Source organism: Festucalex cinctus, chromosome 6, assembly GCF_051991245.1.
Source record: "Festucalex cinctus isolate MCC-2025b chromosome 6, RoL_Fcin_1.0, whole genome shotgun sequence".
NCBI lineage: Eukaryota > Metazoa > Chordata > Actinopteri > Syngnathiformes > Syngnathidae > Festucalex > Festucalex cinctus.
In genome coordinates this window covers 24,576,470-24,593,241 of record NC_135416.1, presented here as the reverse complement: position 1 = coordinate 24,593,241, position 16,772 = coordinate 24,576,470, and the positions used below count along the sequence as shown (strand labels likewise).

Sequence of the window (16,772 nt, the reverse complement as noted above, 5' to 3'; positions counted from 1 at the left end):
TCAAGTAATAGCTTTCCCACAGTGGCTGGCTTTAAACGGTTTCTTTTTTTGGACAACATTTCACCAGCTTTAGAAAATATTCTTTCACAAGGCACAGATGAAGCTGGGGTGCAGAGAAATGCGAGTGCAAGTTTATATAAATTTGGGTAGGTATTTTTATGTGTCTCCCAGTACACTAATGGATTTTCATTCTGTACTGTGTTTGCAAATGCACGCCAAACGTTGGACCACTCCACGTGATTCAGCCGGCTAGCGAGGCTTCACACGTCATCATTTCGGGGTTTTGCTGAAATGACGCGCGCCTCGGTACAAGCTTCGTGGAAACGCCCCTCCCATTACTCGACACAAGCTTCGGAGCCTCGGCCAATTTCGTCCCATCACTAGTTTTGCCTTATGTGACCATGAAGTTTCTTAAGCTGTTTGCCCTGGATCTTTGTTTTTTGTTATAGTTTTCTTCATCCAAGATTCTACAGCCAGCCACCCTGTCCCTGCCTGGTTGTTTTTTGTTTGGATTTTTTTTGCCTGACCTCAGCAAAATAAACTGTTCCTACTACTTGTTGCCATCTCTGCATTCCGGGGTCAAACACAGACAACCCGTATCATTCTCTACTTATTAGTCTTGTTACATGTTATCATACTATCTATTAGCGTTAACATTAGCGGGTTTGGGTGTTGGGGGTCGGGGTGTGTTCGGGGGTTTGGGGGCCGGGGGTGGCGGGGCCTGGGTCGTGGCGGGTGGCGGGTTTGGGTGGGGTGCGGGGAGGTCGTGGGGGGATGGGGGCTGGGGACCGGTGGGGCGCTGTGGGGGCCCGCGGGGCCTCGTTCTGCGGCCTAGGGCTCGGGGGTGTGGGCCGGGGCTGGGGCGGGGGTGTTCAGGGCGTCTGGGTCGGCTCGCCGACCGGTGTCCGCTCGGGTGGCTTGGGGGTGGCCTTGGTGCTGCCGCGGCCTGGGGATTCCGGAGGTTGGGGGGGGCGTTGCTCGCTTTGCTGGACCGCGGTTGACGGCTTCTTTCTTTGGTGGTGGTCCTTATGCATGCCAGATCCATCGCACCAGCATCTACTGAAACTCAAACAGAATTTGCCTCTCCCTCCCACAGCCCCTTGAATCAGTGGGTGCTGGTGTCTGTGGATCTCACTTTGCTTTATCTATCCTTCCCTCCTTCCTCTCTTTAGTTTTTCCTCTGGTCACCTGAGCTCATCTGATCTCAATTTATTGGAAGTTTGAGGTTTCTGGGGTTGGCATAAGACTCTGGTTTTGTAACCACGCAGGAGGGGTTTGGTTGGTGCTGGATTTCACTTTGATGGATTGGATGTACTGGCTTCTATGGATCTCACTCTGCCTCATCGATCCTTCCCTCCTTCCTCTCTTTAATTTTTTCCTCTGGTCTCTTGAGATCTCGCTAATTTGTTGGACCATTTGAACCTCACAACTCTGGCAAGATTCTGAAGTACCTGGTTAAGGCGAAGGGTAATGGGATATTTATAAGGTTTTAGGTGAATTAATGAGTATAAATTTATACGTATTTGCACGCACACGCACGCACGCACGCAAACGCACACACGCAAACGCACGCAAACGCACGCACACATACACAAAAAAAAAAAAAAGAGCAATGATGATAAGACGTTGAATCGGTAAGACTACCAAATGAACAATTCTGAACTCTTTTAAAAAAAAAAAAAAGAAAAGAAGTTTATCAGTCTGCCTTTATCAAATTTTATACTCACATTACTCTCTTGCTTGTGAGTTAATTTACACCAACTTTTAGCATGCTCGCATTTAATCCATCTCCATGAACAATTGCCACTGAGTACACTGCTAGATGTAAAATCCTTATTGATCTGCCTTGGTGCTGTTTTTTTTTTTTTTTGCTTTTGCTATTGCGCATGACCATTGAGGCCTGATATGTTGAGCTAGAGAGTTTTGTATAAACACAGGCTGTTAATGTGTACCATTCGGTCACCGTGCTAATTTTATTATCCAATAAAATGAAAACAACTTGTTGGAAAACTTATACAAATATAACAAGCAGTCAAAATTTGATTGTATAGGATGAATAGCGGAATATTTTTTCCTTAAGCCTGACCTGAATATTATGCCCTATTTATGTGTGCCAGAGCACAAAGAGTAATGCTGTAGCAAAGAGGGGGAACTTCCTCCACATGTACTGAGTTAAGCGGCTAGGCCACAAATTTACTACTTTAGAGTGCAACTTTCAATCTAAAACGCTAAAAGCCACATACTGAAAGAAAGCCTCTTCAAAAGATGAAACACAAGAAAGCCCACAAACAGTTTGAGAGACTACGGAGTGGACTACGGACAACCATGTCCAGATGAGGCCAAAATAAACTTCTTTGGTTCAGATAATATCAGGCATCTGTGATGCAAAACGACGTGTGTCGTATTTGGTGGGAGCGTCATGGTCTGGGGCTGCAAGGTTGCTGCTGTCATTGGTACACTGTAACAAATTTCTGTAGAATTTCTAGGCGCAGTTGAGGGGGTCCGGTTTGGTGGGCTCCGCATTGCATCTCTGTTCTTTGCAGATGATGTGGTGCTCTTGGCTTCATCAAGCCGGGATCTCCAACTCTCACTGGATCGGTTTGCAGCAGAGTGTGAAGCGGTTTGATGAGGATCAGCACCTCCAAATCCGAGACCATGGTCCTCAGTCGGAAAAGGGTGGCGTGTCCTCTCCGGGTCGGGGATGAGATCCTGCCCAAAGTGGAGGAGTTCAAGTATCTTGGGGTCTTGTTCACGAGTGAGGGCAGGATGGAGCGGGAGATCGACTGGTGGATCGGTGCAGCGTCTGCAGTGATGCAGACTCTGTATCGGTCCGTGGTGAAGAAAGAGCTGAGCCAAAAGGCGATGCTCTCGATTTACCGGTCGATCTACGTTCCAACCCTCACCTATGGTCACGTGCTGTGGGTCATGACCGAAAGAACGAGATCCCGGATACAAGCGGCCGAATTGAGTTTCCTCCGCAGCCCGCAGCCCTACCTCTCCCTTAGAGATAGGGTGAGAAGCTCGGTCATCCGGGAGGGACTCTGAGTCGAGCCGCTGCTCCTCCTCCTGCGTTGAGAGGAGCCAGCTGAGGTGGCTTGGGCATCTGGTTCAGATTCCTCCTGGAGAGGTGTTCCAGGCATGTGCCACCGGCGTAAGGCCCCAGGGACGACCCAGGACATGCTGGGTGGCATGGTGAAAGTCCGCCTCCCAGTGCTGAGTGTGTGAGATTTGGTCAGGGAGGAGTTTGCATGTTCTCCCCATGCCTCTGTGTTTTTTTTCCAGGTGCTCTGGTCTCCTCCCACATTCCAAAGACATGCATGGCAGGTTAATTGATCGCTCTGAATTGTCCCTAGGTGTGGATGGTTGTGTGCCCTGTGATTGGCTGGCAACCAGTTCCGGGTGTACCCCACCCGCTGCCCTAAGCCAGATGGGATAGGCTCCATCACCCCCGCAACCCTTTTGACGAATAAGCAGTTAAGAGGTTGGATGGATGGATTTTACGACATACTGTATTATTTATTCACAGGAATTTGGTGGCAACTAATAGTAAATTCCTGTAAATTAGAATCAGTTGTAAACTAGAATTGTAAACTTACAGTGAATTGCCTTTCCTTGAAAAAAAAAGTAAATATAGTCATATACTGTAATAGATTGTCACAGTAATTAAATGAGATTTTACAAGAAATAGCAGGCAACCATTTTGCCAGTAATTTCTTGTAAATTCTACTCTCAATTCGTAACAATGTACAATTACTGGAGGAAGCCAACATGTAGTTAGACATACTGACGCAAAGCATGATCCCTTTCCTTTGGAGGTTGGGCTGCAGGGCTTAATTCCAACATGATAATGACCATAAACACAACCACTGCCTTGCTAAAGAAGCTGAGGGGAAATGTGTGGGATGGCCAAACTTGTTTCCAGATCTAAACCCTATTGAGCATCTCTGTGGCATCCTCGAATAAGATGGATGCACTCGACTCAAACCTCCACCAGCTCCACGATGTTGTCATTTAGGAGTAAGTAAGTCAGTTAGTCATCCAAAAAATGGCAGGTTGGCATTCAGTCGACATCAGCATTGGTTTCCGATGTAGGTATAAGTCTGTCTGCAACGTTGCACGTTGGCATCACCAATTAACACACCTTCACTCACCACTTTCTGAAATAACGAAATACAGACGGCATTTTTGGTTTGCTGCAGCTGGATCAGTTCAGTTTGTCTTTATTTCAACAATGAGGAGGACTCAAATAGGCATTGACTTGGTTGAAAGTACTGTACTACCAAGTGTCTTTTTTTCAGAGTTAAAATGTTTAAATACAATTTGCACATTCTCTGTAGCTGCTCATAAATATATGCACGTCTATGAGACGTCGGGGGAAGGGATGAATTATAAAGGTATGACTGGTAATCTATTCTGATTAATTCATCAAATGTGCAAATGGAGCTGTTTGTCTTCCCGCAAGGAGTGAAACAAGCACATAATACAGCAAAACTGTGCAAACCTACATACACAAAAACACTGCAAACAATGGGACCATCCTCCCATCAATCAGTAAGATTCTTAACGAGGAGCTCCTGCAAACAGTTCAACTTGCAGCCACAGGCACGTGCACAACCACCACATTCCTCATAGGAAAGCCCCAATTAAGTCATCCCAGCCCCCTCTCCTAAAATGGAGTTTTGCGTTGGAGCTGAGCAGAACAAATCATCAAATCAAGGAGGACTACAGTGTTCATCCAGTGAAAGATCCCTGTTAAAAGCACATGTATGGGAGTACATATAGAGCTCCATTGGATGCCTACATAAACCTTTGCCTTTTAAATGTGTTTCGGTTCAAAACTGAAAGAAAGGACCAAGTGCAGCCAACGTGCATCCACCAAAATATTTCAAGACTAACCTAAAATTTATGTACTTTTTTACATAACGAATTATCATTTACTTTTTTTCTAGATACTTTTAACATAAAACCAAATAAACCTTATATGATACATGTGACCCGCTTCGGCATAATTGAGGAAAACAGAGCAGGAGGTCGAATATGTCGATTTTGAGATTTCTCCAAAAGTAGCCTCGTTGAAGTCTCTATTTTCATTTCCCAGGAGCACAAAGGTAAAATAATAATAATAATTATAAAAGGTGTATGAAAATAAGCAATTATTTGACACTGTGCATCGTAACTAGGGGGCGTGTTTTTAGCCTAGCTGCTAGCTAGAGCCATGTCTTGGCAATCTGTTTAATAAAAAAAACAACCGGGATTTCTTCACCTCAAACTCCATTCACAAATGGTTTAAATAAATGTTGTGAGGATAAGCGGTTCTGATAATGGATGGTCGTAGCAACCAAAAAAAAAAAGTCGAAATACACATTCAGCACATAAGTGAACAGAACAGTTAAAACTACCATGCAGAAGCATGCTGTCCTCGGTCGGGATACCGGCGAATTGTAATCCAAACAGAGATATTTTGGGGATCTCTTTCCTAATGAATCAATTTCTACTTTTAATTCAAATTACGACATTCACACACTAAACCAGGGGTGTCAAACTCATGTTAGCTCAGGGGCCGCATGGAGGAAAATATATTACCAAGTGGGCCGCATCGGTAAAATAACGGTATATAACTTAAAAACGATTGTTGTCAATCATACGCAGATTTTCGCTATTTGTGTGCCAGCCCTAAATTATGGAGCTCAACTGTAATCATATTGTTCCAAAAAATAATATAAATGCAAATGGAACGGAGTCCTGGACGCGTTAAATCTACCTGTTTTTCAGTTTTCCATATATATTGTTCTCAGAATGCATTGCGTGGCATAGTTAATGACGTTACAAGGACGCTAATCCTTGTCATATCTCTTTGTGTTACCAGTCATTGAATTTGTGTCATATTTATCACGTTTGTCGGTCTATGATTAAAAAAGAAAATAATAAGAAGAATTAAACACACCGTAACTTTAAGTTGTGTGTAAAGTAAAGATATCCAGGACTATTCCCCCGTACAAGGACTGCTTGTGAAGCAGCCGCGATGCCAACGCGGAGCAGCGTGATTGACGCGCTGCAGACAGCTAATAGTCGCGCCTTCGGCCTTTGAAAAGACAACTTGTAGATTAGTGCACGTCTATCAGCTGTATGCAGCACGCCGTGCAGTGATACGACCAGAAAAATAGTGCCAGGCGGTAATGGAGTCTGACTTTTTTTTCAGGAGAGAGTTTTGTGATGCAAATGTATCATTCTTTTGAACACAAATTGTTTTCAGAGGAAAAAGGTTTTATTTGCTTGACGACAACCAGCTTACCGGACTATTTTCCTCTCGAGCAAAACCGAACCAGAACTCGTGTCACAGAACGTTGTCAGGGGTAAGTCAGTGCTGATCGCACACACTGGAGGTTAGGGATGTGCTCAAAAAATCGATATGGCAATATATCGTTGCGAGCCTCATTACAATACACGTATCGATACTCAGGCGTCAGAATCGATATTGCTCATTAACTTTAAGTAGGCAGTTAACGTTTGCCTTTGAAGCTTGCATTGTACCTAAAAAATAAAAACCAGCAGCATCTTTGAAGTTAACTCCCTTCAATTAATGCAATTAATGCTCACCAGTGATTGGACACTGTCTTGCTAAGAAAAATGAAAGCAGAGGAGGAATATCAACATTTATTTACTTCTAAACTTAACATGGCATGTGTCATAATGTACCAATTTTCGTATATTTTGTTTAAAAACAAAATAGAATGTGTTACATGAAAAAGAATGCTGTTTTTATTTCCCCAAATATTTCAAATAAGCACATTTTAGAGCTGTAATTTTAATACTTTGATATTTTTGCTCATATCGGCTCATGCATATTAATACATTTTCCTGGTGTGTCTGTGAAAGCTGCTCCTTGCTCTGCAGTGCGTGCACATTTAAACCAGGCATGCTGCTTAGTGGTAAACCACAAGAGCTGCTAACAAAAATATTTTTGTCAGTCAGCATAACAAACATATCCTTTAGGTATACATATGACTGTTATGAAAGTAAATTATTGTAATATATCGGGATACGTATCGCCTGAAGATCACGTATTGGGATACATCGTATCGTGTATCGTGACCCCTGTATCGTTATACGTATCGTATCATGAGGTTGGCGGCAATACCCAGCCCTACTGGAGGTGAGGATGAAATAGAGATTCAAGTCAAAAAAGCCGAACGATCCCTTTAACCTCTCTCCTCCTAATTTCGATACAATTTTAAATGGAAGGTGAAGCGTTACGCAGTAATTCGCTGCAATGCCCCATTTTATTTGACAAGAACAGAAGCAAGACGGGTCGCAATAAATGTCCTGCAGTTCTCAAGAGGGTATTTAAGGGCAGGAAGCCACCAGAGATTCTATATGTGCTTTAAAATTAGCAGAGATCAAAGAGCAGTTACAGCTTTAATAAGAAGGGGAGTGAAAATAAGTTGAACTTAGCACCTGTTTCTTTTATAACTGACCTTGAGAATGTGAGGGAGAGCGATGGTGACCAATTTGTTTAATGACAATAGCATTTCTCTCTGAGGCCCCAAAAGTCCTCTGCTCAAGGTAAAAAATAAAATTTTCAGTGTGATCTTTAGCACCATTATCTCACCCCATCATGTATTATACACATCAATTATGACAAGATTGATTGAATTATTTTCATCTAAAATTAGGGCCCGACCAATATGCACTTTTTGAGGCCGATGCCGATACCGATTTTTGGCAGAAAAAAATACAGATTACAGATTAATCTGCCAATTATTAATTTAAAATGTATATAATTCAAATAGTGACAGCTAAGGCTGTTTGAAAGTGCTATATAAATCAAGATAACTTGACTGTTCCTGTGCGTTTTGGCCTCTTGGGGGCAGTGTGGTGCCATGCATCCATGGCGTACACACTTAAAGTGAGTACAGAAGAAGGTTGCGATTGAATTCTATTAAAATAACTTTTTTTTCTTTTTTTTCTCACACATTGGGAAGAATTTGTGCCTTTGCGTGGTGTTATCATCTGTGTGTATGTGTTCCCACAACATTTGTGTGTGGGTATTCGTTATTTGAAGGAAAAACTCCTGTCTTCCTGTTAGCATTAGCTAACTTGCTGTTCGTTCTAGGCTAGCAATGTTTTAGAAACGAAGCATGTTTTGTACTTCAATATACAGTGAAAGTAATTCTTTACGTTGTGTGGTTAGTTTTACAGTTAACTCCAACTGTGGTGTCATTAAACAGCTTCAAGGACGCTTAGGTACAACAGAATAACATACGCTACACATACTAGTTGCTAATGCTACAAAAGCAAAATGCTTTCACGTCGTAAACTTCAGTTTTCTTCGATAACGTTTTAAGGGGGAAATAATCGGTCATTTGGCCCAATTGGCCAATGTTTGAAGGCCAATCATTGGCCGATTATAATCGGCGGGCGGTTAATCGGTCGGGCCCTATCTCAAATAGCAAGACATGGACGAAGTTCACAAATTCATGTGTGACGAACATTTGCTTGCCTCTGTCTCTTCCATTTTCTAGATCTGTGATGTGAATTCTAGTTTTAGTGTGTCATGGATCTTACCTGGAGAAGTGCAATTCTTTTCTATGTCCATTTCCACTGTGCTGCTGTTGTCCATTGTCTGCAGTAGCTTTCTTCTTCCCTCCCATCTCTCCTGCTGACTGGTACTGCGGTCAGAACCTGAACAATATGAATGAATCATAGTAAAATGAGCCTACTACTGAAGAAAAGGGCAAGATGTTTGTGTGTGTACAACATGGTGTCTTCAAATAAACAATGACTGTGATTGAATTAAGTCCATTGGACTATATGCACACAGCCCTTACACATTAGCAGTGGTCACCAACCACCGGGTCACGTACCGCATGAGAAACACTTTATTTATCTTTATCTTTTTATTTAAACACTTTATTTATAAACACTTAATTTATCATTCTCGTCTCATGTATTATCTGAGTCTGAACAAGCTTTTGATATACCAGAAGGCTTACGTGAAATATGAATTTATTGCGGTAGGTGATTCCTACATACCAAAGCCTCTGTGCGTAATATGCGGAAAACGGCTCTCTAGCAAGGTAGTGAAGCCTTCCAAACTGCTTCTCCACTTGGAGACCAAGCACCCTGAATTAAAAGGGCCACCATGACTTACTAAGCAGAACGACAGTTTTCTACGATTGCTTAAACACGAAATACAAAACAGGGCTCAGATTCTAAAAACACGACAGGCAATTAGCACAACCATTAGGGGTGTGCTCAAAAAATCGATACGGCAATATATCGTTGCGGGCCTCATTACAATACTCGTATCGATACGCAGGCGTCGATACGAGTAATCGATATTGCTTGTTAACTTTAAATAGACTGTTAACGTTTGTCTTTGCAGCTTGCATTGTACCTAAAAAACAAAACAAAACAAAAAACAGCAGCATCTTTGAAGTTAATTGCCTTCAATTAATGCAAAAAATAGCTCACCAGTGATTGGACACTGTGTCTTGCTAAGAAAATTGAAAGCAGAGGAAGAATATCAACATTTATTTACTTATAAACTTAACATGGCACGTGTCCTTAATGTACCAATTTTTGTACATTTTGTTTAAAAACGAAATAGAATGTGTTACACAAAAAGAAAAATGCTGTTTTTATTTCAAATAAGCGCATCTTAGAGCTGTAATTTTAATACTTTGATATTTTTTCTCATACCGGCTCATGCCTATTAATAAATTTTCCTGGTGTCTCTGTGAAAACTGGTCCCTGCTCTGTAGTGCGTACACATTTGGACCAGGCATGCTGCTTGGTGGTAAACCAGAAGAACTGCTAAGAAAAATATTTTTGTCAGTCAGCATAATAAACAAAACCTTTAGCTATACATATGACTGGTATTATAAAATGCAAGAAAATTAATGTAATATACCACGATACGTATCGTATCGTGACCCCTGTATCGTATCGTGAGGTTGGCGGCAAAACGCAGCCCGAACAAACATGTACACGAGATGCAGAATATCTCACATCCTGTTTTTATTTGTTTTATTTAGAGCTCTAATTTTAATACCATACCAATATGTATATCATCAGAATCTAGTATCGCCCCATGCCAAGCTCATGCATTGACGCGTGAAAATTATTTGACAGCAGAGAGCACAGCACAGTATAGTGTTAGGTACTCTTGTTATTTTTATGTATTTTTTAATACCATATTAGGAAAGGTTCAGTTATAAACTACTGTACTTCAGGCATCTTATGCCAGTATTATGCCCTGCCCCACACAGAGCAATATGGCCGTACTGAACTGTTGTGAATTGTGCGGGCTACTGCAACGAGTTTAATGAGTGGCCAACTCTCAGCAACTTCTTCAGCTGTCATTTGGAATTGCAAAATCGATGTAAGGGCCAATCAAAAATGCCATGTCACATCACATGAGTGTACACAAACTGAAGGTCAAGTTGGTAAAATACCTTACATTGCTCTCCCATACACATACACGTACACAACACTACCCCCAAATCATGTTCAATAGATAATTTAATATGCTAAAACAAACAAACTTTGCAGAGTTTGTATGAAGTCACTAATTAAAATGGTCAATGTCAATCACCAGTGCCAGCCATCAACGTCAAAGTCTGAAGTCTCCCCAGACTGGACAAAAAGCCTTTATGCTTCACAAAAGCACCAAACAACTGTGGTTACATCATCTTCCCAAACTCCCAATGGCTGAGGTGCCCAAGTCCGGTCCTTGAGAGCCTCTATGCAGCCTGTTTTCCATGTCTTTCTCCTGCAACGCAGCTGATGAATCCAATGATCAGCTCATCAGCTCAAGCACTGCAGAAACCTGATAACGACCCTGATCATGAATCAGGTGTGTTGGTGGAGAGAAACATGGAAAACAGGGTTTATAGGGGCTCTCGCGGCACGGACTTGGGTAACCCTGCTCAAAGGTCTTAGCACGATGAGTGGTACAATAGAAAAATGAGAAGCTGACTAAGCAGTTTACTGGGTGGAAATTCATCTGTACACGCATACTGTGTACCTTCATGGTGACCAGTTCCTTCTGCACTCAAACATAACAACGATCCATTTTTACTAGGGGTGTGCTCAAAAAATCGATACGGCAATATATCGTTGTGGGCCTCATCACAATACACGTATCGATACGCAGGCGTCAGAATCGATATTGCTCGTTAACTTTAAATCGGCAGTTCACGTTTGCCTTTGCAGCTTCCATTTTACCTAAAAAATAAAAACCAGCAGCGTCTTTGAAGTTAATTGCCTTCAATTAATGCAAAAATAGCTCAACAGTGATTGGACACTGTGTCTTGCTGAGAAAAATCAAAGCAGAGGAAGAATGTCAACATTTATTTATTTATAAACTTAACATGGCACGTGTCTCAGTGTACCAATTTTCCTATATTTTGTTTTTAAAAAAAAAATAAAATAAAATGTGTCTTATGTGGGATATATATGTATCGCGATACGTATCGTATCGTGGCCCTGTATTGTGATACGTATCGTATCGTGAGGTTGGCGGTAATACCCAGCCCTAATTTTTACCAACTACTTTGAAAATCTTTAATGTAATTGTTTTCACTTATTATGTTAATAGCATAGAGACTTTCAATTTTGAGGCAACATAATACACACAGTTCCCGCAAAGTGAGAAAGACTGTTACAACAGTTGTTACAACTGTTACAACGGTTCGGGAGATGTAATATATTTGTTCTTAAGCTATTTTGAACACTTTAAATTAGTTAATAATGTGTAAAAATAACAGCCAACATGGAGACTGACCAATAGAATCAATATGTGAAAAAATAAAAAATAAATTAACCATATTTGAACATACGAGGTTTCTAGTACCCACCAGCGACGATACATACCAATGCTAAGTCCTTTTCAGGGAACCGCATCAGAGCTTTTGCGACAAAAATTATGTTACTGGTTTGCACAAGGAAATGAATTCAATTTCATAAGGCAAGAATTGCTGCTCTTTATACTTAAAAGACGCAACGTGGTATCTCGTCATACAAGAGGTGCAGCAAAGTGTGTTTGCAGTTGTTTATATTGTGCCATAGAGCTTTTAACTGATTCACTCTCAAAAATTTTCACTGAAAGAACCCACTTCGCTCCCAGCTGTTTTACCTGATTTTGACTGATTTTGCAAGGCCCACAGAATTTTGTTGCTATAAAAGCATGGAACTAAAAGCATGGAACCTACAAAAAGAAAGATTAGTGTCTCTTCTTTCATCGGGAGGGGGGGGGGGGGGGGGGGTGAGTATATTTCCATCTTTTTCCGTTCTGCAACAATTAGCATTAGAATATAGCTAAGTTTCATTATGATGTTTAAAACACAGGGGAAACAGCTTCTTGCAACATGGCCCTGGTTGATCTCTTATACTCTGCTGCCACCTGCTGGCCGTTTTTTGTAATAACTACCATTGCTTTAACGACCTCTTCAGGTCAGAGGCTGCATCAAAACCTTCTTTATGTTCTAGCATATTAATAATAATAATAAAAAAAACTGTATAAATACATTTTTGGGACAATGGCAATATTTAACTCATTCACTGCCAGTCATTTTAGAAAATTTTAAAATTTTCAATACTCACGTGATATTACATTCAATAATTATATATAAACCAAATCGACCAAATAACAGAATAGACTCCCTACTTTTTGCCCCGTCCCGTTCTTTTATAATTGACAGTAGAAAAATTTAGATTTGCCAAAATACAGCCATTTCTCCCATGGACTCTGAAACTGTGTTTATTTGGTATAAAATGGGGCAATGATGTCATCAACCGGTGGTTGGGCATCAGTAAAGTTGTTTCCAAGTTTGATATTTACAGTGGAGCATAATCAGATTCGCCCCCATTTAGCACCGCTCTAAAAAATACAATTGACAAGTATACTTGTCAAAGGCAGTGAATGAGTTTTAAAATAGAATGTTCTACTTTTTCGGAGGAAAAGAGTTAATGATGTGCAGTTAATTATGAAACGTTTCTAATATGTTAAGTGTGTTTGTCTTCAAGCTGAATAGAATTATTTTGGTGGGTTTAATAGACGAGAATTACCAAAGCCTTCTCATTCTCGTCCATACATTCTAACACCTCTTCATTGGGTTTAATCATGTCTTGTGAGTCTTTGATTTTGTTGTAATAGTGTTTTACAATAACACTTAACAAAATTTTGAATTTCACATGGTTAAAAAGGCAAGGCGTGGAGAATGTTGCCAAAACGCATGAGTGGAGTCAATGAATCATTGCCAACAATCAATCAATCAATCAATCAACTTTATTTGTATAGCACATTTAAAAATCCACAAGGGAACCAAAGTGCTGCACATAAAATAAGAAAATAAAACCAGATAAGATATAAAAAACATACTTAGAAATCACAAAACACATAAAATAATATAAACAGATTCATGCCAGTTTACTGCTTGTAAATATCAGTAATACTATGTGCTGAAGGCCAGAGAAAAATAGTATGCTTTTAAACGTGATTTAAAAACCAGGAGTGAAGTGGCCTGTCTAACATACAGTGGTAATTGATTCCACAACCTGGGAGCAGCAGTCGCGAACGCTCTGTCACCCCTAAGCTTCCGCCTTGTTTTCGGAACTACCAGAAGCAACTGGTCAGCTGATCTTAGTAATCGGGGTGGGCTATAATGGTGAAGCAACTCAGATAAATAGGGAGGTGCAAGATTATTCAAACATTTAAAAACAAACAACAGAAGCTTAAAATTAATTCGATAGTGCACAGGGAGCCAATGCAGTGATGCTAAGATAGGAGTAATATGCTCACGTCTACGTGTCTGAGTAAGCAGACGAGCAGCAGAGTTTTGTATAAGTTGCAGACGGGCAAGAGCAGTCTTGCTAATGCCTACATACAAAGAATTACAATAATCAAGACGAGTTGTAATAAAAGCATGAATCAATCTTTCCAAGTCCAGTCTTGATAAAATTGGTTTCACCTTAGCTATCTGGCGAAGCTGATAAAAAAACTTTTCTGTACAACAGAACTAATCTGCTTCTCAAATTTAAAATCAGGGTCAAACTTAACACCCAAATTCATGACACAGTCCCTGAGATAAGGTGCTAGTGGACCAAGGTCCACACTAGCAGAGGAAGAGCTACTTGGTCCAAACAACATCACTTCAGTCTTTTCGTCATTCAGACTCAAGAAATTAAAAGAAAGCCAGGATTTAATATCATTTAGACAGTCAGTGAGTTGTTGTATTGTAGTGTTCTGGGCCAGGGGAAAATAGATCTGACAGTCATCAGCATAAAAATGAAATAAAATACCATGTTTTCTAAAAACAGAACCAAGAGGTAATAAATAGAGAGCAAATAAAAGAGGGCCAAGAATTGACCCCTGTGGAACCCCATGTGGAAGAGGAGCTTGAGAGGACACAAAATCGTCAATTTTTACACTCAACACCCTCTCAAATATCCACAACACTCACATTTCTCTCCTGTTTCCTCTCTTTGTATTATTATAATCAGAGCAGGGGTGCACATAAGTGGCTCGTAGATGTGCATATCTACTGAAAATATTAATTAGCACATCAGATTCAAGTGTGGCACTGCGCCCTTGCACATCTAACATTTTTAGCACAAATATAAGCCACTAGCCTGCTTTTAGCCAAGGATGTAAGGCTCAGATTTTCTTGGACTAACTCATTTGGGGGCAAACCGTACCGATCAGGAAATATTAGATGGACTTGTGCAACTGTTTGATGCTTGTGGTTTCAAGTATGTGGTGAAAAAGCCACCGTCAACGTAGGAGTTTATGGCAGGGTTGTTAACAAAATACGTCAGATGGAAGATATCAGGGATTCCCTTGTAGAAATTCTCAAGAGTTGTTTTGGACGATTCCTCAAACAAACATCTTTTCAGTAAATGTACTGAATGGAATCACTCCAAGTAATAATAAGAATGAATGATATGTTCCTTCCTTAGTTCAGTTGATTACAAAAAACTTCCAATCAAATAGGTAGCTTGCAGGGTGGCAACTGGAGCTGTGCACAATTGGGTGGTAATTCGGTCATTCACTCGAGTGGGCATGGCAAATTAACACATATTCTAATTTGCGGACTCTGATCAAATGGCATGACGTCACAGGAAATGGCGTTTTCTTTACATGGTACTGTTTAGCACGGGTGCATTTTGACAGTTTGACATCAACGGATTTCAAACGAGACGTGCTCTTGAAATGAGCCACATTGAATTACCATCTGTTACGTTGTCAGAGAATGTGTTTTCCGACCGGTCACTGAAGTGCACATGAATGTGATTGGCACTTGTGATATGTGAGCTCTTTAGTCTGAGTGGCTGCCATGTTGAACAAGGAGTCCCGCGATGGTCTATGTTATATCGTCACATGTCTGATGTTAGTAACAAAACAATAATCATGTGTCATAATCGCTAAAGAAATAAAAGATTTCTTATGAATTTATTGGTGCCAAAACCACGCAAGATGCAACATAGGCATCAGCAACTAGACAAGGCGGTCTCTATGTTATCAACATAGAGCAAGACTCCTCCAAGTAGCATGCAAGCTAAACCATCCAGCAATTGCCGTGAGGACTATTAATACGGTTTTACACCATCAAAGTGTGCAATAACTGACCCAGATTCCATCCCAGTTGGCCGCAATGCACTTAACAGAGTAAAGGGAGTTTGCAAACGTGGACGCCAGCGGACCTTAGAAATGAACTTGCTTAGGCTAGTATTAGCATTACCTACCAAGAACAAAGCTACAATGAGTGAGTACTCACTGAGATGTGTATCTTTTTTTATATGGTATTTGTCATTATTGCATATGGGAGTCAAATCCTTAGTAAATTTGTATAATATGAAACTTGTATAGTTTGGGAACTTAAAGCCCCAGTGTGTAGCTCACGACCGCCATCTATCGGTCAAACAAGATAATGCAATGATTTTAAGCACACGAACTACGGCGTCCCAGAGAGACCCTACTTCAACAGCCTACCACCAATTTCACCGGAAAAGAACGCAAACAACTTCTGGTATTCCCTCGAGTGATGACGTAAGTGAATTGCATTTGTTAGACATACTGTACAGATCCCTAATATTTGTGATTTAGTCATTTAATTTCAGAATTAATATTTTTGTGGCATTGTTAGGAAGTACTGTACGTCAGCTAATGCTAATGGCTATCTATGTTCATATTTGTTAGTGCAACTAAACCATGCAACAGAGAACACACAGTTATGTTATATGTTTTATAGACATTTGGACCATCCCAAAGAGGGCGAGGAGGGGGCGAGGGAGACGACGAGGAAAGAGAACGCGGTGTCATGTAACGTACAATTATGTCAGCATTGAAAAATAATCCATTCGAGCATGCATGTGAATGGCTCAAAACATACCTTTGCTTGGAATATGTGGTATTTAGATTATATCGTTTGCAGATTTGTTTAGTATATCGTACAAAATAATGGTGTGAACTGAACTACACATCTGCAACTCAGACTCGTAATTCCCCCCGTGTCTTGTTGCTACTAACCACTCAGAAAAGTGCTGCTTACAAAAACATTTGAAATCCTTTACTCAGATATCGATTTGTCACCATGTTGAACAATTTTACCTAATAAATATCACTAAGCAACTTAATTAGTTTTGATTGAAGATACAACAGCTTCCTTGTACTTCGATGTGCAGGAATTTACATGGCTTTCACAAATAGTCTTGCTCATATAATTATGTACTTCATTGGCTCAGTGACTTTCAGTTCATTGTTTGGTACC

General features: G+C 40.7%; 1 protein-coding gene across 3 annotated transcripts in view; it reads right to left on the bottom strand.

Annotated features, from left to right (window-relative positions):
• The window catches only part of LOC144020187 (sodium/potassium/calcium exchanger 3-like), a 91,471-nt gene that overhangs the window by 49,682 nt on the left and 25,017 nt on the right, over positions 1–16,772 (bottom strand). For all 3 annotated transcript variants that reach the window (XM_077523395.1, XM_077523394.1, XM_077523393.1), the window contains exon 3: positions 8,566–8,682. In XM_077523395.1, coding sequence (XP_077379521.1) covers positions 8,566–8,682 — 117 coding nt within the window. The remainder of the gene's footprint in view (positions 1–8,565; positions 8,683–16,772) is intronic.